The following is a 21,219-nucleotide window of genomic DNA, read 5'->3' on the forward strand; positions in this document are numbered from 1 at the left end:
GTGCCTTGTGCTGAGCGATGATGTTTAAGATTTGTTACCTTGTGAAAAAGTGGTCACTGGAGAAACATAAACAAGCACACATGTCAATATATGGTTCCATCTATTTTATTTGTAAATTGTTTGTTTGTTCTATAACACGAGGAGTTACTGCTCAGAAAAAAAAGAAGACATTGTACACTATAGTTACACATAGGTTAGTCATACGCAAGTGTGCACACAGGGAGTATTCATGAGACGAATACCCCACAGTGTTGCCCTATTCATAGCTTCTAGTGTTCTGCTGGAGACAAGTGAATCAAGAAAATTTGTAGCTTTTCACCGTGCTGGCTGGGCAGCCTTGAAAACATCAGTGCATACTCGCCTATTTTGACATTGCTTATTTTTAAAAGCCACCTTTTACTCAGGTAACATCCTGAGCATATTTTAAGAACCAGTAGTATTTCCACTGCCTTGTCATACAGGAACTCCTTAGCCCCGCAGTTAACTACAAGAATGCATGCTGACATCACATTGCGTTGCCAGCCATACCTCAACAATGACATCAAAAAGGTGCTTTTTTTGCTTGAACAGGTCATTTGTTGCTCCCACAACACAGCTTCGTATGCTGATGTCACTGAGTAGGTCTATGGTAGGCAGAGATACATATGGCAAGCATAATGAACCCTGGAGAGAGCAGGAAAAATAGATTTTGATGAAGTACCAATTTTCACGGAAAAAATTGTATTAGTGTTCATCTGAACTAAAATCAACATGAGTATTTTTGAATGTAACAGTTTGAAATTTTAATAGTGCGAGCTTTAATAGTTTTAGTGGGCATGCAACACTGCTTCATCTCATCTGAAAAATAATGACACATGGTAAGTGAAACAAAACGTCACACACAAAAGAGGTTAATGCAACCATCATCATTCAACAATAGCCAGTCTTCTAAGATAACACCTCTGATGTTATTTTATTCAGTCTCAACTTCTTTAAGCATACAGCTCACTTGTCATTTTAGCCTGTTATTTTCCTTTTACATAGCTGCCTCAACATATCTCACTATAGTTTCTATGATTAATTAGAATTTATAAGACAAGGCCACCTTATTCACCATAAAGGATTCTTAGGAGCACATTTCACTGCAATTCACAAGAGAACAACACTGCTACCCATGAATATATACCCATCAAAGTGAATGACAATTAAAAATGTATCGATAGCAAAGTAAATTATTTTACATTAGTGATCAAGAAGGCATACAAATGAGCCTTGAGTCAGATAGCAATAATAAACACCCAGCATCAGTAAACAAGTGAGGTTATTTTTAGGGGTGTGCGAATATCCAAAAATTTGAATACCAGCTGAATATTGCATTTTTCATATTCATATTCAATTCAAGCTTCAAGTATTTGAAATTTTTAAAATATTAGTTATGGTAGAATATCTGAAACAAATCTAACATACTGCAGGCTGTGTGGGACCATACGTGATTACATGACGTTGCTTCTATAGGACAAGAGATTCTGCAGATGGTCTTGTGCTATTTAGCCCGCTCCTGTCATGACAATTTATTCCATAATGTAAACTCAGCCACTAGACAACTAAGGTTTGCGTGAAAGCCAACATCTCAGTGGCAAGAGAAACGGGTCTGCACCAGCAAAGGCACAACTTAGTGCAACGAATGGGAAGGGGGCACTCTGCCTTTTTCATTTTCCTGTGCTTCCCTCTGCCGCCCACTGTTGGAAACATTTTGGAAGGGTGCCGGAACTTTCACCGCTAGATTTGTGTACCTGCACCCACGTTGAGTGCGTGTCAGTGGTGCATTTAGTGGATCACGAATCATTATTAATGGCTTCTCTGGAGCAGAATGTCGTTCCTGGAAGCCATGAAGCACTCAATGACTATTGGGTAAGCAGACCTGAGTATGCTGTTGCATAAACAGTGTGGCCGATAAAGGCACGCTGAGTTCCCTTTGCTGACACGACTGCCTTGGAGTTTGTTGTTGCTGATTTCTCCACTTGGAGCTTACTTTTATATTCTTTTTAAACAGTATTTAGATATTTCGCATATTCAAGAAGTCTTCGAGCGCAGCCTTCCGCGCCGGATTTATCAAAGCTGTGTACTTGTTTACATCGACATCTATGGACACAGATCATTGTTAGCGTCAAACAATATGGAAAAGGTGCATCGTTGATATGAAATAATGTCAAAACATAGCAAAACAGACATATCCACATATGTGCTGTCTTGTTCCCCCCTGAGACGAGTCAATATGAGCTACCGAACGACTTAAACAACGGCAAGTGCGACCCAGATAACATATTACGGGCTGTTACAGTTTGCGCGTGCCATAAAACATTATTAAAGAAAACTGTGCTCACATAAATTAAGTGCTCATTTGTAGGCCGTGTCGTTTTTTTGTGAAAACGCCGATACCATCACTGATACCGTTTGTATAACTGAGCGAGACGGTTGTTTATGCTGCTGTGTACCAAATGCACTGTCTCTTGTTTCCTGTTTAACACAGAGGTAAACAGTGCATCTCTGGAATTGAGAAATGTGTCAGCATAACAACACATACAGCATAGAATTTCATACAATAATTACTAGAGCAACTCTGGTGCTAATGTCAATGGGAGCTGCAATGAGAGCGGTTGTACCAGCATGGGAATTATGGGAAGTACATGGATTTGCCTAAACTTCATCCACTTGGCTTCAAACGGCTTTGTAACTTCGTAAACTCGTCATATTCAACAATGTAATAACAAATAATTAAATATTTGCATAATTTCCATTGCATATTAAATAATTAAATAAACATAATTAAAATCGTCCAATGGCAGGATTCGAACACAACAACTCTAGCACAGAGGCCTGAGACTGAAACCATTAAGCCACCGACGCATGTATCAACAAGTGAATGAAATGCCCTTTTGAATTTATTGCGGGCATGCCAGTGCCTTCAGATGCTTGGCACGTTTCGATTTGGCCACCTGGACAAGCTCAATCGCTGCAATTAATAGCAATTGTGTGTGTTCGTGGTGTCTCCTGCACTTTGAAGAGTATAGATTGTGCTGAAATTTACGACAATAAGATTTCTATAGCGTAATATACAAAGCCACAAGAACGTCTGAATCCACGAGCACGAAGATCAGACAAATCCATGTACTTCCCATCGTTCCCATGGTGGTACAACGACTGCAGGGGCAGTTTCCTCTAGTAATTATTGTATGAAACTCTATGACGCACAGACCCAGCCATGTACATAGCAAATGCGACTGCCAGCCTACCAGTATAGAGACGTACAGTTGTTAGCATAGCGTTATGCCGCCACTTGCCACTTATTGTGTACGCGCCGGGTGAAGTGAAGTGTAGTTGATTTCAAATCGCTAAAGAGAGAATTGAACTGTAAAAGCAGTTTCCTTCATCCTAACTACTTGCATTTCAGTTCAAGTCTGCCAGTAGGGGGTGCACGAACACGACGGCGCCAGGCTTCGCTTAACAGGGCCAACATTGGCTTAAACAACATGTGCACAGCTTCAGAGGGTTGAAGCGCATGCATTTCAACTTCATAGGCATGTTTTGACTCACTTTGAGCCCGATTAATTATATATACAAGCGAAGGCACTGTCACTATCGTGTTGTCACTTCGATGGCTGATCACGTAGGGTTTGGGCAAACGATGGTCGGCACACTGATTTTATCAGTGCCATCGGCAAGAAAGCCCGCCACAGTGCGACTACTCGTGTTCGTCAGTTGCGTTGTTGTCGGCCTAGTACGATAACATGCTTTCAGTGACGCACTGTACTGAATTGCCGGTCAATTGGTGACCTGAGTATCATGTCGGTCTCGCATCAACACGGTATTACCACGCCTTTAACGAGTACGTGAAGTCAGGCACGCGCTGCCACCCCCAGGAAGTCAGGACCGATGCTAGAAGAAGACTTCATCAACAACGTGATGTTTCTAAGTGTCACCCAAGTGTAACGCACAAGTTTTTCGGTAAATTTGCCAGCCATCAACGAAAGGCAGCAACTACATGGCTCACGCTGCAGTCCTAACCACTCGGACGAAGCCCTGGCCACTTTCTGTTTTAAAGTGAAGTTGCAGTCTTACGCACAGCACGTTTTCGGCAGCACAACGACGTCGCGCTACCAGTGGACTTTCAACGCTGTACATGGCACGAGTGTTTGCAACAGCCCACGTCTGAGTGCTTTTTCTTTTTTCGGGGCACTTTTTGTTATGCAACGACGTGTGCAAACTCTTTGAAAGGTTTTGCGACTAAATCGCTAGGGCAAGGCGCATGCGCCGCCATGCCATAAAAAAAAGGCGGATTGAACAAAGACGTCCTACTGCAATAAAAATTTGTTGAAAGTAAAAGTCTACTAGGCTGATCCACTCCAGTGGTATTTTTCCAACACCCTCACTATGAAAACGTATTTTAAAAAATTCTAAAATTTTACATGCCAAAACCACGATAAGATTATGAGGCATGCTGTAGTGGGGGACTGTGGAAGCTTTGACCACCTAGGGATCTTTAACATGCCCCCAATGCATGGGACACAGGTGTTTTTGCATTTCGCCGCCATCGAAATGCGACTGCCACAGCTAGGACCTCGTGTTTAGCAGCGCAACACCATAGCCACTAGGCTACCGTGGCAGGTATGAAAACATGTTGGCTGCTCACTGCATGCCTATCTGGCCCCTCTGCTCAGCACACCATGCTCTTGTTACAGCATTTCAACATAGAGTGATGGGTAATTTGCAATGGGCATTACCACAATGCTTGCGTGCAAAGCACCTATGTTAAAGGGCACTATTGAAAATATAGAAGTATGAGAGCATTAAACATCCTTAATTAGCATTAAAATTCTAATATATTCTTTTATTCTTTAAAGCAATCATAGGTGCCTTTCTTTTTCCTCAAACCCCATGCTATATTTTCGGTTGTGTTGTATTCATCCAAATGCAATATTTTGACAGCAGTGAGCCAGTCAGACATCTCACACTGAAGGAAAACCACACAAGCTGCACTGAAGGAGTATTACTTGCATGCGGTGCAAAACGTGGGGGAAAGGAAAGACACTGTGTTTCTGCAGCTCTTTTCTAACCAATAGTTAAAGCAAACAGTTTATTTGGGTGGGTGCCAGCACAGCTTTTACCTCGCTCATTTATCATTATTGATGCAGCACCATCTAAAGTCCTGAACTGATCACTTCATGACAAATGCACTGACAAGTGAGACAGGGCCAAAAGCCCTTGGATTTACAGGCACTTGATTTTGTATAATAATGCACAGGATGGTGAGACCATAGTGTGTAATACAAACTTTTACTGTAATGGCTTACTAATATATGTTTTACTGTTAGCAACATAAGTGCAGTGTTCCAACATGTTAAAGAAAGAATGACTGAAAGGTGGGCAAGTTAGTGTGAATTCACACTAACTTGCCCACCTATAAACTATACTTACCTATACTTACCTTATAAACGCTAAGTTACCCACCTATAAACTATACTTGGGCAGCATGACGTAACATAAACAAATGAAGAGACGGGGAAATTAAGCGCTAAAAATCTTGCTAATAAATGCAACTGCATATCAATAATTGATATTCTATTCAATATTTGAAGCTAAGTATGCACATTTAATTCATACTCAAAGACTTTGATATTCACACACCTGTAGTTATATTTATTTCAATGTTACACATACCCTCTGAGACTATTATTGAGAAAGGCAGTGTGTTTGACTCAAGCAGTGGAAGACAATGAGTCAGTTCAACAGTGTAAAGAAGAGTTGATAGACTGGCTACCAATGGCAGTGATGTATACTATGACCTCTGAGATTTGTTAACAGACTGTGAAGTGCAGTCACTATAGCACAATGGCACACCAGCACACACAAGGACTGCACCTGTCCTTGTGTGCTCTCACTGTGATCGTTTATTCGCGCTGTCAAAACATGTTTGCTAATATGCACCAACTTGCCCAACAACAAGTTATTCCATTCTGCAACAAAAATAGCTCTAAGTAGAGCTGTCAGTACAAAGAGCTGAAAGCTCTTTTTTGTGATAATACATACCTAGTAGGGGTACAGTTGGTGAAGTTCGATGTAGCTACAGTAGTTTTCTCTTAGTTTCCATCCCTGTCACCTTATCATGCTTTTTAACATTGCGATGTTTTAAAAGTGAAAAATGAAAGCTAATTTTATTAGTTAGAAATGTGAGAAAAATAAAGCAAATACATAGAAGCCATTAATGGGCATTAATGGGCACCAAATAGGTTCTGCTCCAAGACTGTCTTTCTGCGAAAAGAGGATGCTTGCCTTAGAGAAGATGCAAAGTGGCATGCCACAGTCTTGATTTGGCAGGGCTATGACCTTGGGAATGCTCTGCAGAAGCAGCAGGTCATCTAGGTCCCGGCTGGTCAAGTCTGAGACACTGCCCAGTTCACCTCCTTCACCAGCGAGGTTGAGGGTCACCAAACCTGAACCATCTTCACATGGTGTTGTTGACCCATCAAACTCACTGGCAAAATCGCTGTCATCGCCTGCTCCAGGCGCACCACCCTTTGTGACACCAGAGGGTGATTCCTGCATGTGCGCATGCTTGTAAGTGTTCTACCTGTGACATTGAAACAATCGTGAAGTTGTTAACAGCACACGCACATAAAATTGCTTCCACTTCCCATTTATTTCACTGCTGTCAGTGTTCTACAGTGTTCCAAATGCTATGGCGCCATCTACCATCCTCACTCAATGGTCCTAAGGGGCACTGCATCATTTTCTCTCTGCAAGCCCACAACACTCGCATGCACAGCTATGGAAGTTAACTGTGAAAGCCAATGACAAAATCACAAAGCAGCACTGTTCAAAGGTGAAAGAGGAAAGATGAGATAGATATTTGCAGTGACCAAAAGGGAGTTATTACAGCAAGGGAGCTCCTCACTATAGTCACAACACTATAGTAATGGGGCAACAGCAGCCAATACAGAATGTTCCCGTCATTGTAATAATAATAATATATGGGGTTTTACGTGCCAAAACCACTTTCTGATTATGAGGCACGCCGTAGTGGGGGACTCCGGAAATTTTGACCACCTGGGGTTCTTTAACGTGCACCTAAATCTAAGTACACGGGTGTTTTCGCATCCGTCATTGTGGCGCCATGCAAAAGCATTGCAATCATGACGGCGAGGTTCTCGGTTCAAATCGTGTGCTCTAATCATCTTTTTTTTTTAACATTGCTTCATTATTATATTATTTTCCTCCTTTGACTCCTACATTACAGATGCTTTTTTCCCATGCTTCACCACTAGGCCTGACGAGGCTCCCTGTCAAGGGGAGAAAAGAGAGGGGAGGGGGAGCTTTGGTAGATCCTGCTTTAGTGGCCGCAGACCAATGAATAATGACATATTGTTACATTGTTACTGTGCACCCCAGTGACATGTGCCAATCACTGACTAGCACAACTCTGTGCACATAGCATACATGGCAATAAAAAATGGCCCCCTCATTTTAGTAACTAGCACACTATTATGATGGGCCCCCAGCTGCAGTGAGTGCCAGACCAAAAAGCAGAGAAAAGAAGACACCACACTCTGAACCTGCTCAGTGGAATGAAAACTAATGCCCAGTATCAAGTGGCACAAGGCTTTCAAGCTGCTTGCTATTTTACATTTTGAGTAAACTGTTTTTTGGCCTGTGTCAATGGCATTTAAAAATAACTGAACTACATCTAGAAGTGTTCTTGTGCTGAAAATATCCAAAACACTTCTGGTTTACAAGAAAGTGTGGATGACACTCAATCTTTTCATTGAGTGGCGCCAGGCATGGGATGCCAAACTGGACTGATGCTGCGCCGCCGAGTTTGTCTTCTTGTAGACAAAGGTTTCCCATGAACGGCATTTTAGAACTCTGCAAGTGGCCAAAATGAATGCAATCCCAACCTTCGCTTGGACGGATCTTTACGTTACATCTTGAATTTAACAAAACCATCACACGCCACATTGGCACTTCACAGAAAAATAATTGTGGCAGCTGCACACAAGACTGATTGCTGTGCAATTTGCAGGGCCACACTGAATGCGTTACATTCGTGCTTGCACACAGTTATGCATGTTTGGGAATGAACTCGAATGATCTTCAAGCTGAAAGCCACTTCAACATTTTTGTGCATTCCACACAGCCTTGGAAAAGCAAGTCAGTAAGTTCCCGCTTTTCACGGCCTCGAGAAACTGTCAGAGATGTGCAGAGATCTCAGATAAACTTCATATAAACATATCTTATATTTTGAATTATGAATATATCAAACTATTTTGCAATCCCCTTCAAACCTGATATATCTGGGATCAAGCGCAACTGGTCATTAAGCTTGTTGTCACATTCACAAAAAACTAATGGGCACAATGCAGAAGGAAACATCTGTGTAAACTCTAGTAATGCAGCATGTACTTACAATAACAATGAACAATTGCATACCCTGGATGTGAGACTGTAGATGGCAGATGGCAGCTTGCTCCAATTGAATCCTCGATTGCCAAGAAAGCTGGCAGTTTCTTTAGTGGCAACAGGTGTTGTAAGTGATTTCATCGTGTCACAGTCCTCCCTTTCTACAAATTCCAACTTAGACCTGTAAATGGTGAATCATAACTCTTGTCATCATGCCACATTGATTACAACAGCACATATTTCTCTACGATAGGAAAGTGGCTCACTACGAACTATATTTGTATGCTACAAAAGTCTGCAATCTTCTGCCCTGAGGTGCTATTAAAATGCAAAACTCCCACAAACCTTGCCTCTCTGGAAATCGTTTGGCTAGCTGCATCCTGATCATGATAGATCCTCTCCTTGTGGCGAGGATCTATCACAATCAGGATGCAGCTAACCAGACAGCATCCTTTAACGGAAGTCACCACACATGATTCTTGAGAAACCCATCAATTTCAAGAAGGTTTAAGAAGCACTGTTATTCTTGGTCATAGGCAGCAGATTCAATGGAATACCAAAGCAAGGGCATAATTGTAGCAGCACATTTATTATAGTAGTACATGCCAAAACAATGAAAAAAGAACACATGCTAGAGCAAACAGCTGAACAAACAAGTGGTTCATAGTGCTTCAGCAGTCAAGAGGTGGAACAGAACTACACACATTAATTTTGGTGTTCACAGCTACATGCACACCAAACTCTCAGGAGTGTTTGGTAACCTTATATAAGGAACTCTGAGATCATCAGTGAACCCAATTCAACATAATTTTAAAGCGAAGCTTTTTTTTGCCTTTTGCTTCTACTTTCCCACTGCTGCTGCTTCTGCTGTGGCTGCTGCTGTCCGGCACACCGTATGGGTCAGAGAGTGGTTCAGAGTGTGTATATACATGGAAGGAGCGTGGCAGAAAAGAAGAGAGACGCGAGCAACTTGTTTGGACCGCACTGCGTTGAACGTGTACAATGCCCTCTGGAGCTCCAGGATTATCGCCCCATTAGCCTCTTGACAGCTGTAATTATCCGTGACCTCCTGCAAGGCCTTACCTTTCTACCAATGTGCAAGTCCAGAGGGAAGCTAGATCGAATGGAAGAGAGAAGGGTAGAGAGGAGGCAGAGAATGGGCAGAGCCGGCCTTGTCACTCTTCATTCGCAGTTCCCATACAAATAGAAGATGGGGGGGGGGGGGGGATAGGGAAAAGGTGACATGAGAAGGGAAGGAAATGCTGGATAAACTTAAGTTCGAAGTATGGTACTTTGCATCTCTGCTACTTCTGAAAACTAAAACCTTGCAAGTATGTCTAGCAGACAGCTTATGCAGGGCGTGCAGAAGCAGAGCCACATTAATTAAAATACACTGCAAAGTCTAGGCGACACAATGGAAGTGGTCGCAAGTCAAATCAACACTTTTGTGCCCGCTGCAATAGCTCTGCAGCTATGGCATTGCTCGAGGTCGCAGATTTGACCGAGGCAGCTGCATTCCGACAGGGGAGGAATAAAAAACACTCCTGCATTTTGCTTTAGGGATGCGTTAATGAACACCACGGTGCCAAAATTAATCCCTGATGACAAAATTAAGCACCAATACGGTATGCCTCTAACCAGATTGTGGTTTTGGCACATACAGCCCCATAATCCAATTTAAGTTTAATGCTTCTGCCACAATGCGATGTGCCATGTGAGGCAATGACAATGCTCAACCCTCTTGGAGGTTATGAAATATGGCAGACAACAACGCCTCATGTTGCCGACAGAAGACATCACAGCTGAAGGCGACGAAGGGACTCCTTCGTTTTTTTTAAAGAGACGGGATTGGACAAGCGGCTGTGACAGTGGTATCATGTACCATGCAGAGTGATGACTCTAGCTGATGATGTGTGCGCTGTGCTATGTGCTCTCTCTCTCTTCCCCATCTTTCCTCTCCCCCATCCCGCTCCCATGTGTAGGGTAGCAAATCGGTTGAGCTAAACTGGTTAACCTCCCTGCCTTTCCTTCTCCACTTTTTCCTTCCTTCCTTCCTCAAGCAAACACCTCTCCCTTTGTGTTTTGTGTACTATGCAGACAAACAGCAATGATGCATGCAAGGTAACGTTTAACATCAACTCACCACTCTTGTGTTGGACAAAACGTTAAAGAAATGAAACATTTGCCATCAACATCACCGGTAATTATCATAAATCAAAGCAAACAGCACAGAAAGCTTCGCTTACATCGATTCCCACAGTGCGCAGGATCAGCATAATTTTTTTTCTATGAAAACCTTGGCCCTTGTTCCACTTGCTGACAGATTGTACGAAGACATAGCTGTTACAAATTACAAGAAATAATTTCATTTTACAAGTACTACATTCTAAAAATGGGCTCTCTGTCCAGCAAATTTCAGTGCATGCAAGAGTCTCGCACGACTAAGGCTACCACGCAAAACTGGCAAACCTATTAAAGCAGTGAAAATGCAGTCACTTGCCTCATTTCCGTCTTTTCTTTGGGATCTGAGTCTAGGAGCTCATCTATTTCAGAGACAAGTTTGTCCTCTTCTTCAAACACAGCATCATCGGTGACCCTATTCAGGTATGGGATGTCTCCAAGGCTCACTGGCAGAATCTTGCTGATTAACTCCTTGCCAACAGAACCCAAGGAGAGCCGTGGTGCTTCAGTCTTCTCTTTCTTCTCGTCGGAATCTTTTTGGCTGACAGGCAATGGCTTAACATCATCTGTTGCATTTTCAAATGACTCAGCTCGCTTGGCCAGGCATTTAGACTCTGAGTTTCGAATTGTCTTGGACAGCAGACTCAAGTCTTCGGGTGAGTGCACTTGCTCTTCTCTCACTGGACCTTCTGAGCTGGAATCTTTTTCCCTAAAGATAGAATTAAGAACCACTTCAGAAGCAGCCAGCAATAGCTGAGAGGCCTTTAAACAACTCTCAAATGTAGTACCAATATTTTGCATACATCAGTGCTTGTCGTCCACAATCGACAAAAGGCTTTGAAAGCATGCATCATAATAATTAAGCAAAACCTTTTGAGGCACAGAATTCACAAAAAAAAGTGAAATTTCCTCGTGGCTACACCAGGCAAGCTGAAATTTAGATAAGCCAGAGAGGGGAGGAAAGGCAGGAATGCCAGATTTGTCCAGTTTGCTACCACACATGTAAGGAGATGGATGGGGAGATGAAAGACAGAGGAGATGAGAGTTCCGATCAATCACGCGCACTAGACAAGGTGCAGTATGTCCACGAGTAGGCACTCAAATTTGTCGCCTTCATAAGAAGAACCTGTGCGGCTTTCTAGACTAGTGAGCTGCGAGGCCAGGCTACCAGGGCCTTTGCTTGGGTAAAAAGCTAATTTTCCAGTCTATTTAAGGCACACTGGATAGTCTGGCATTGTTTATGAAGTAGGAACAGTGGTTGACAATGTAGTGCACATATGGCAAAGTATTAACTGCATATGTAAATTCAAATGTGGATGTGTTGGTGGCAAGAAATTTAGTTTTTTCCTGAGATCCCACACACGGAAAGTTTTGTAGTGAAAGATTATATCGATAACACCACTGCCTCTTCAGCATCTTTAGAGAATAAGAGAATAACGCAAGACAATTGCACGAATTGGCCAAAGGAGAAAGAACAGCAAGAAAGAATTTACAGGGAACCAAAGAAACAACTATTCACACAGCTTCTAGCAAACACTTAGCATTTGCCAGAGCCAGAAGCCAATCTAGAAATTTAGGGATGTAATCACAAACCATATGCTTGAGGCATTTATTGCTCTGCAAAAGGAATGAAAGTTGTTACCCTTTGCGTCTTTATCTAAACATATACTATGCTGTGTGACTGTGACCAGATTTATAGTAAAATTATCAACATTCTAAAAGAATGTTCTTGTATTTTAGTGTATGTTGGGCAGCGTAACTCAGTACTGTAATCACACGCTGTCACTGCCTGCCAAGTAAACTGTGGTTTGATTTTAACACTTGCCTTTCTCAAACTTTAAGGGCAGGACAAGGATGGACTGGACTAAATGCATAAAGGTAGCATTATAGTTCCAAACAGCATGACCTAGCACTGTGCATAAATTACAGTTCAAAATGTGAACACTGCCCATCTTGTTCCAAGTATTGTTGCAGATGTTTGGGTAATGGAGTTGTGATGTGTGAAGTCCATGAGACAGTGCCATGGTGGAAGAAGAGAAAGAAGAGGACAACAAAGATTGCTTGTGTGGAGGTGAATGCTGTGCTGAGTGGAAGACGATGACATCAAAGAGCATCAGGCAGCAGAATGCACAGCGCAGGAAAACAAAAAACAAATGGAAAGTGATCCAATCGGGAAGTCCACAGAGCTTCCAGGGGTCGATTGTCGGTGAACACCGAGACCCAAGGATCCCCAATCTAGAAGAGATGAATGGACCAAAGGGGCAGAAAAGTGAGGCGCACTGGCAGAAGAGAGGGAGAGTTCCAGAAAGTGATGCAAGGGTGAAGAGCGGCCACTGGACCAGGAGCTGAAGACAGGCTGCTGGGTTTCGGACCCGAGCCTCCAGGACTTCATCCAACCACTGCATCCTGCCAACCTGTTCTCAGGTGTCGCTGCTCTTCCCAAGCACGGACTGCTACCCAAGGCCAGCGAACTTCTGTGCCCGCGGACAGAGTGCGAGCAGTCAGGCTACGGGCCCAAGTTTGTGCCCAGCTGCCTGACCAGAATGCCACCTCCATCTTCCCGTGCCGCCGAGTCGCCTGCGTCCTCTCTCCAAGCCAGAGCTGCTATGCTCTGGCCGTTGGCTCATCCATCAAGAACATCAACGCTGTGGTGCGACCAACGCCACTTCTTTCACCGCCTCGTCTCCGCCCCTCCGCGTCGAACTGTTGCATGCGCTCACATTCATAGTCTGCCCCTAACTCAAGTGGCGGTAGTACTTTCATAGCTCTGATTGTACGTTATTTGTTGTTGTGAATGTTTCATTGAATATTTATTTTATGTGTTTCTCTCCACACTAGTTGCATAAAAAGTTTGGTGTACGTTTTGCAACAAATGGCTTTATCCTCAATTGGGTTCTCCGAGGCTCCGCCTCAGGGAACCGTTTGCAACAATTAAAGAACTTGTATCACAGCAGTTGAACAAAATTTCCCTGCTAAAGTGATAAGAGCTGCAGCAGTTTTCAATATAACAGTTAAGCAACATTCAAAGTGCTCCTGCCATTTCTTACAGTTAAACTTGTACAGGTTTTTACACAGCCTGGATTCCTAGGCTACAGTTAAGTTCATGGGGCAGCTTGACAAGCCCAATAGCTAAATACCATGGCTTAACTTTCAGAGTGTTTACCAAGTAGACAATTCCAAATTCCCCGAGTTTTCCAGGTTTTCCCTGAGTGCCTTTGCAATATTACCTGAGTGACTTAGAACTTTGTTTTATGTCATGACGGGCTCCCTACATCATGTCACCCAATGGTGCCACTCTCTAGTAAGCATGTCAAAAAATAAAAAACAACGTAATCCAGTTTGAATAGTAAGGGGTAGTGTTTACTTTATCCAAAAAGAAAACAGAAGGGAGGGGTTAGTAAAATGCACAGCGAATAAAATATCTTAGAAAGAAATAGTAAAACCCGTTGCAAATTGAGTCGAACATTCTCAAATACGAGCTATTTCTATCAACTGATAGCAAGCTAAATGGTATGAGGCTGAACTTTATCAAAAATGAGATTCTCTCGCAACAGCTGGTAAGTCAACCTCAACTGTCCTGATATACTCTCAGCCCGTGCTAAACACCTCAGTGTTGCGTTTCACTGTTCTTAAAGAGTTTTTTGCTTGGATGAGGGACACCTGCATTTCGGCGTTAGCCAACACTTTGCTTTTAGAGTGCAGGCTCCTTCAAAAAAGCGACGGCATGCTTCCTTTCCCGTTCATTGCTCAATGCATATGTCCTATGTCTTCTTGTTCTCCTTCGGCTGCGCGTTCGCCACACGGACTATTTGAAGCATCCTCTTGAACAGTACAGTCAGCGTACGATTTTTCGGACTTCATAGAGGGCGCAAAAACGGCCGAAAAAATGAATGCATGTCTTTTATAGTCCTTAAGGGCTCAAATCGCCACAGACATGCACGAAAAAGCTCTGAAAGCCTGCCAGTACACTTATTAGGCATATAGGTGCTCGTACTGTGACAGGAGATGGCTGGTGCATGTGTGTATTCGCAACTTTCACGGCCTATAGGGGGCACCACCTTAAATCCAACATGGCTGTCTGAGTGATTAAGAACTAGAGCAGTCAGTGCAGTGCTGCGGTCGTCTTGCTCAGTGACATGTTGTCTCATGTCGTCATGTTCAAGTGTCGCTTCAGTTTACACGCCCGCAGTCGTTAGCCTGCGTAATGGTTCACATTGGGCGAGCAGAACGCAGGATACGAAGCCTGCTTAAAGGCGAGAAAGTCCTAAATGCTGGCCATCTTGTGTGCTGCGGCATAAAAGTGTGCACGTCGACATCTGTGACTGTTGAAGGCCTTTGCATGCAAACTTCGTGACTTCAAAGCCAACCACACAAGCTGTGGTTTTAGTTTCACGAGCTGTGGTTTTAGTTTTACCGCGACGGTGTTATAAAGACAAGTGACCATGCTTCCTTTTTGCTATTCTATTAATTCAACCGCTTTGAACGGGTACCATGACCTTTTATACGGTGTGGTGCTCTCTGCAAGTTGTTACCTGGACCGCTTGAACAAGCCATTGTGTCGAGAAAAAAAATCTTCCTGGTGTTGCGCGACCCAAGTTCTTTACATCGACGCGTTGTGAAAAGCAGCCTTAAAGCAGCGTTTTGTGAGTGAAAATTTCTTGTCTAGTTATTCCTGCCTGTGTTCACAAAGCTGGATGTTGAATACAAGTAAACAAAAACCCATATCTGACTGTTTTTGCGAGCTAATACGATAACCGTTCACCCTTGTAATTTAGTTATTGCACTTTATGCGAGCCAGCATCACTGCGACTTTCGTTCCCTTTCAGTAAAATTACAGATAAGTTTCCCTGATAGAGGCACAAATTCCCTGAGTTTTCCCCGAGTTTTTCCAGGCTATTCAAAATCCCTGAGAATTCCCGGTTTTCCCGGTTGGTAGGCACCCTGAACATTTCCTAGACCTGATCTGAAGATGGATCAGGTGGCCTGGGCTTGGCAAATAGAGTGCATCAGAATCTGGTTCAGTGTGAGCCACCTAAAGAAATTGTTCTTCAGAACATTTTGAAATTGTAAAGTATACAAGGTTACAGGTGCATTGAAGAAGAAATGTTACCAAGCAAGTTATCTACAGCAACTACACATTGAGTCTCAGTTGTGCAGCACAAATTTTCGACACAAGCAAATAAACAAATAGAAATGAAGCTGATAAAAAGCCTGATGAAGAAAAGCAGTCTCAACCATGCCTGTTCTTCTCCGAGGCAAGCGTGTCCAGGCTCTGCTTCAGCTCACTAGGTGAGTGACTCAAGTGGACTTCAAGGAAATCATGTTCGGGATGCAGCTCAGAGCTCAGTTGCCGCAGGCCGGCTGTGCAGGCGCATTCCTCCAGACCTTGCTCCAGCATGCCTGCACACACATACATGACAGAGAGCAAGACTGATGATGCCTGGTTACATGTGTAGGTCCTTTTCTGTCCCCCCACCCCCTATTTCTTGTAAGCACCAGCAGCAGTATACCTAACTTTTATCCCACTAGCACAACCTAACGCACCCTTCTTTTTTTTTTTTTCTGAACATCTTGAATTCCCTTGCCTTACTCTATGTACCAGCTTGTTCTTCTCTACCTCCCTCATTGAGGTTAAGGAAGAGTGAGCTATGCATATACATAAGGGCTGCTAATGAAAACACCTGCTGTCCTGATATGACAAGTCAACTTGTGGAAACATTGGCTCCAACAACATCCATTGTTTTACAACACTGTTCATCACAAGTTACAAAAGCCACACAGAACAAACTCACAGGATGCTCTGTACATTCCCAGGTTGTTTACTTAAAAGGCATGGAGCAAGCAATGTTTGCCACTCCTAGGCATGGGCAAACGACACCCTAAGTTGGAATAAGCGGCAAACTTTAAGTGCACTCCACAACTTGAAGCCCTTCTCATCCAGTGGCTAATACTTATCAGCGGCATCACCTGGTGGACAAAGAACACGACTGTCCATTTGAAGTATAATGCTGCAAATTTACATTACTAAGCACCAGATGCCGCCTACAAGTTCTCCTCTCTCAGTGGCTTGCACCATTGCACCATGCCCATTTTTCATGTCACATATGGTCACTCAGTTGTTGTGATATCAAAAAGGACAGCCCTTTGCCAAGTGCTTTTTCGTTAAAAGTATTTGTGCCTGTACCTAAGTTCTTTTTTTTTAACACAACACTTGCTATTATTCTCGTGTATTTCCTCTCCATAATGCTGTGTTAAAGCAATAAAAGCTGCAGCATGACAAATGCTGAGAAGGGATTACAAGAAAACATGCCTTTCATATTAGCAACAGTTTAGCTTTCTACACAGTCTACAGTTTAAATTAAATGGTGTTTGTATTTTCCTTTTAAAACAGTTAATTCAATGTCTGCTGCTTTTAGAAAAAAGGACTACTACTGAATTGTTTAATTTACTCATATAACTTTATTCAAGTTCTATATTGATTATTTACCAGCCCCTTCCCAAAATATAATTGCATTTATTTCATATTGCAAATCTAAGAAAACAGTAAGCCTTCAACAGTGTACTTCAGACAATATTTAAAATTTTTATCCAGAATGTTAAAATTATTTTTATATTTAAAATATCCATACTACAAGTTAGCTCATTCATTAGTGAGTTCAAACACTGTCACCTACATTCCCATGTAATAAAAAATTTTGCACAATTTGCTTCAGAAACCAAACAAAGCATACCTTAATGATCATCCATATAAAATAATCAAATAATCTTAATTTCTTGAAAACAAGCAGTGCAAAGTAGCAATGTAATACTGCAGCCCAGTCTATAACTGAATTCAGGACTTAATCTCATTTCAGTGCTAATTTCTATTCCCATTTACAATTTATGAAAAACAATGTTGAAACTAGCAGGCCTCACCATGCTGATGGCCCATAACTGAACGTAAGATAAGCAGTATGTTCAGGATACAAAATGCCCATCCCCAGGTTCACAGGTGGTTCAGTATACACAGCTCTTCTCTCTAACTTTTTGCAAAACATTCAGGGAATCGCTGAGGAACACTGTCATAGCACTTTCAGCGAGCTGCAACAGTGCACAAGCTGAAGCACAAAAAAAAAAAATTATTGAGCAGTGCAGAACTATTTATTAAGCAAATCTGTGCACAGGTTGCAAAGCAACACCATCATTGCATCATCGGTCATGGTCGAATCAAATCATACTGCTTAAGTCTGGCTATTACTTATTACATACATTCATCATAAATTACAAGGCTGCATATAGTGCTTGCATTGAGGTGTGCACAGTCTGATAATGATGGGCTGAACTCTCTACCGCGTCAAGACATTCAGAATGCTTCCGATCCAGCAAACAAGTCTCATGCAAGAGTGGTAACATGTTAAAGACAACACTTTACAGAAAGAGATCTTCGGTCAGAAGCAAGACCACACAGATGTGGCAGTATGACTCAAACAGCTTAATTAGCGAAAGTAAATGTGACAATGACTACAAGCAACACTAGAATTTAAAGTCTTAACTATACATTGTACAATGAACACTCACCAGGAAACAGAGAACAGAGAGTGAGAATAGTGGAGCAGAGATCTTTGACAGGCGTCTTGTAAAAAAGCACCTGAATAACAAAAAGAAAACATTGACAGCATTATGTATACTACCTAAAATGGTGAGAATGGCTAGCCAGCATGTGATCCTGCAACACAACCTTCTTGCAGCAGGTGTAGCTCACCCACTGAGACTTAATGTTTTCTCTTTGTGTCTTCTGCATACTGCAATTGTAGTGGTCGTTTTTGCTGTAAAGCTGCTTTGCAGCACACTGTTTCCACACTCTAAGTAAGTGTTCTGGCAAATGTACTCGGCTTCCCGTCAACTCACCTTACGTTCCAAAAGGAGCAGCTTGAAGAGCAGAACAGCCTTGTGCTTGAAATGCAAAATCAGGTCACGTGAGGACAGTCCTGCAGAAAATACACACGGTTACAGCAATATGCTGATATAAAAAAAAAAAATTGTGAGTTATTTCATGCATGCATGTTTTAGCATACAGAACATAAATTGCCCAACAAATATAGTTAATGCAAAAAAGGGGTAAGGCGTGCAGACACAGGCACAAGAGAAGAGAAGTGGACAACATGAACGCTGGCGTTCGTGTTGTCCACTTCTCTTCTCTTGTGTCTGTGTCTGCACGCCTTACCCCTTCTTTGCATTACGATTCCTTACCAACGAGTTCAGCTTTCTGTCGTTCTAAGCTTCAAATATAGTTAAATCCATTTCCTAAGCTTTCACAAGATACTCATGCATATTCTGATCGATACCAAACAATACAATCATTAATCATATTAGTGGCCATGGACTATGAATGAACATTGCTTTACTGATTGTTTGGAGCACTCACTGCTACCAACTCATATAATGCATACCACTAGCCTTCCTAACACAAGCAGCATGAAGCAAGTCACGCCAAGTGGCATGTGCCTTACCCAGGTAGGGCTGTCCCCCATGCATCATGTCGGACGAGAGCAGGGCATTCAAGTTTTGGTACGTTTCCTTGAGGAGCGCCACCTGGCTAAAGTCTCGCTCTTCAAAGTAAGCATGAGTTACCAGCTGCAACTTGGCTTGTATAACTCCGTACAGTGGCAATCGGCTCAGCACACATACACTCTTCTGCACAGAGCTGCGTGTCACGTCTGAACCTCGCCGCAGTAGCATCTGTGCGCATGAAAATGGAAAAGGTATGTCAGCTTCCACATTAGTTAAACCTGATAGCATTTGGTCTGATCACAATAAGCCATTGTCACGTACAGGTAAGAAAAATTATACTGACCACATAAAACAAGACTAATACCCGTGCCACATGGGCACAGAATGTGGCATTCAGTAATTAAAGGTCTTACATTCTTGAAGGACATTTTTTTTTGGCGAAGCTGCCACATGTCCAAATTTAATGACATTTGGCCTGATGATGTTGATAAAAGGGTCTTCTGAAGTGAGCAATTTCGGGTTAATAATAGAAAGATAAAAATGCATTTACAAGTTTAACCTGCCTTCAAATGCAGAAATAAGCATACTATGATGCCGCTAGCTTTAGTTTGTTGCTGTCTTTTACAACGTTGCAACCGACGAAACACAATGGTGATGAAATCATCCTTGTTGTCATGAAGAAAGGAAAAAATAAGAGGGAGCATTACGTCATGCAGCCAGCCTTAGCAATTCAACACTCCATGAAGCCACAGTGGTGGCTCAACATATGACCTCTTGCAGGGACATCACGGAGCAAGAATCGAGATTTCCTGAGATGTTTGGTTCCCAGTTGGTATATAAACTCCTTGGTTCTGTTGTGCCAGTACCACAAGCCCGGATTCCGAATCTGCAAGATGCAGAATCTATCCTGCGAGCGCCCTAATTCTCCCTTCACAAGTCAAGATGCTGAGCCGTGAGGCAGCGGTGTCCTGCGGGAGAAGCATCGGCAGGCGATGTGTTTAGACGTGTCAGCGTGTGCCAGACAGCCCGGCGCCGCACCTCCTTTTGCATGGAGGTCTCCGCGCGCGCGAACTTTGAACCGGGTGGCCAGCGCGGTCGCTGGTTGGACCCCTCGGACGACCGTCGTGTGCTGACTTTGTATTGGGCCGTTTGAGTGACAATGGTTCCTCGGGGATTATAAAAGCAGCGACGCGCTGCCTGAAAAACAGGATCCGCCGACCCACCGGGAGACAGTGTCGCTCCCGACTGGGGTGAGATGTGTCACGCGTTTTCGCCGGACGTCGCCGTGCGGGAACAGTCGCGTTTGTGTGAGCTCTCGGCCCCAGTGCCGATCCGATCTTGTCCTGTACAATGACCTGTATATAATGTATAAAATCCCTTTCGTTATTCTCATCGACGCCTGGCTCGGAGTCTTCGCTACCAACGCTCTGTCACGAAACGGGTGACGAGCGCTACGGGACCACAAAGTCGTAATAGTGGTGCAGCGGTACAAAGTCGTAACAGTGGATGGCAGCGACGGGATTGACCGGCATCAGCTACCTCGGCGCGGTGAGTGCCTGAAGTTTACCTCAAACACCAGACTTTCTTTGACACAGGTTACAGTAGCTTAGGGAAGGATTTGGTGTTGCATTGTGATAACCTTGTGTGTTTCAAGCCTAGTAAGAGTGTTTTGAAAACCAGGGGATGCTGAGGGGGTAAACAGGGCAGTGTGTGATATACTTGCATATGTCTTACTAGTAGTGTTATAGTAGCGTACGGCAGGTATATTCAAAAAGGGTAAACAGCAGGAGGACAGTGTGAACGATGGAGAAGTACAAGGTGAAGGAACTTCTCGAAATTTGTGAGGAGTTGGGCATTGAGTTGGGCTCAACCAAAAGAAAGAATGCGATCCTTGAGGTCATGACCCAGGTAGCACACAAAGTCTTGAAAACGTCGTATTAAGGGATTCAACGTCTGAAACGGATTTTTGACCAAAATCGACGCATCAAAGACGTTCCAAACAAGATAGCTTAAAAACGAGGGGTGAATACGTTTGGATAACGTTGGAAGCCAGGCAGCTTAAAAACGAGGGGTGAATACGTTTTGAAAACGACTTCATATGACTCGCTCTATCTC

The 21,219-nt window shown here is 43.1% G+C and overlaps 1 protein-coding gene across 1 annotated transcript in view; it reads right to left on the reverse strand.

Moving 5' to 3' along the window:
• The window catches only part of LOC135905142 (late secretory pathway protein AVL9 homolog), a 60,851-nt gene that overhangs the window by 20,460 nt on the left and 19,172 nt on the right, over positions 1 to 21,219 (reverse strand). Inside the window, exons 4-11 of the mRNA XM_065436164.2 lie at positions 19,104 to 19,332; positions 18,502 to 18,581; positions 18,172 to 18,241; positions 15,855 to 16,014; positions 10,934 to 11,323; positions 8,464 to 8,614; positions 6,310 to 6,576; positions 529 to 663 (exon numbers count right to left, since the gene is read on the reverse strand). Of these exons, the coding sequence (XP_065292236.2) occupies positions 529 to 663; positions 6,310 to 6,576; positions 8,464 to 8,614; positions 10,934 to 11,323; positions 15,855 to 16,014; positions 18,172 to 18,241; positions 18,502 to 18,581; positions 19,104 to 19,332 (1,482 nt within the window). The remainder of the gene's footprint in view (positions 1 to 528; positions 664 to 6,309; positions 6,577 to 8,463; positions 8,615 to 10,933; positions 11,324 to 15,854; positions 16,015 to 18,171; positions 18,242 to 18,501; positions 18,582 to 19,103; positions 19,333 to 21,219) is intronic.

The sequence above is a fragment of the Dermacentor albipictus genome, chromosome 1 (assembly GCF_038994185.2).
Source record: "Dermacentor albipictus isolate Rhodes 1998 colony chromosome 1, USDA_Dalb.pri_finalv2, whole genome shotgun sequence".
NCBI lineage: Eukaryota > Metazoa > Arthropoda > Arachnida > Ixodida > Ixodidae > Dermacentor > Dermacentor albipictus.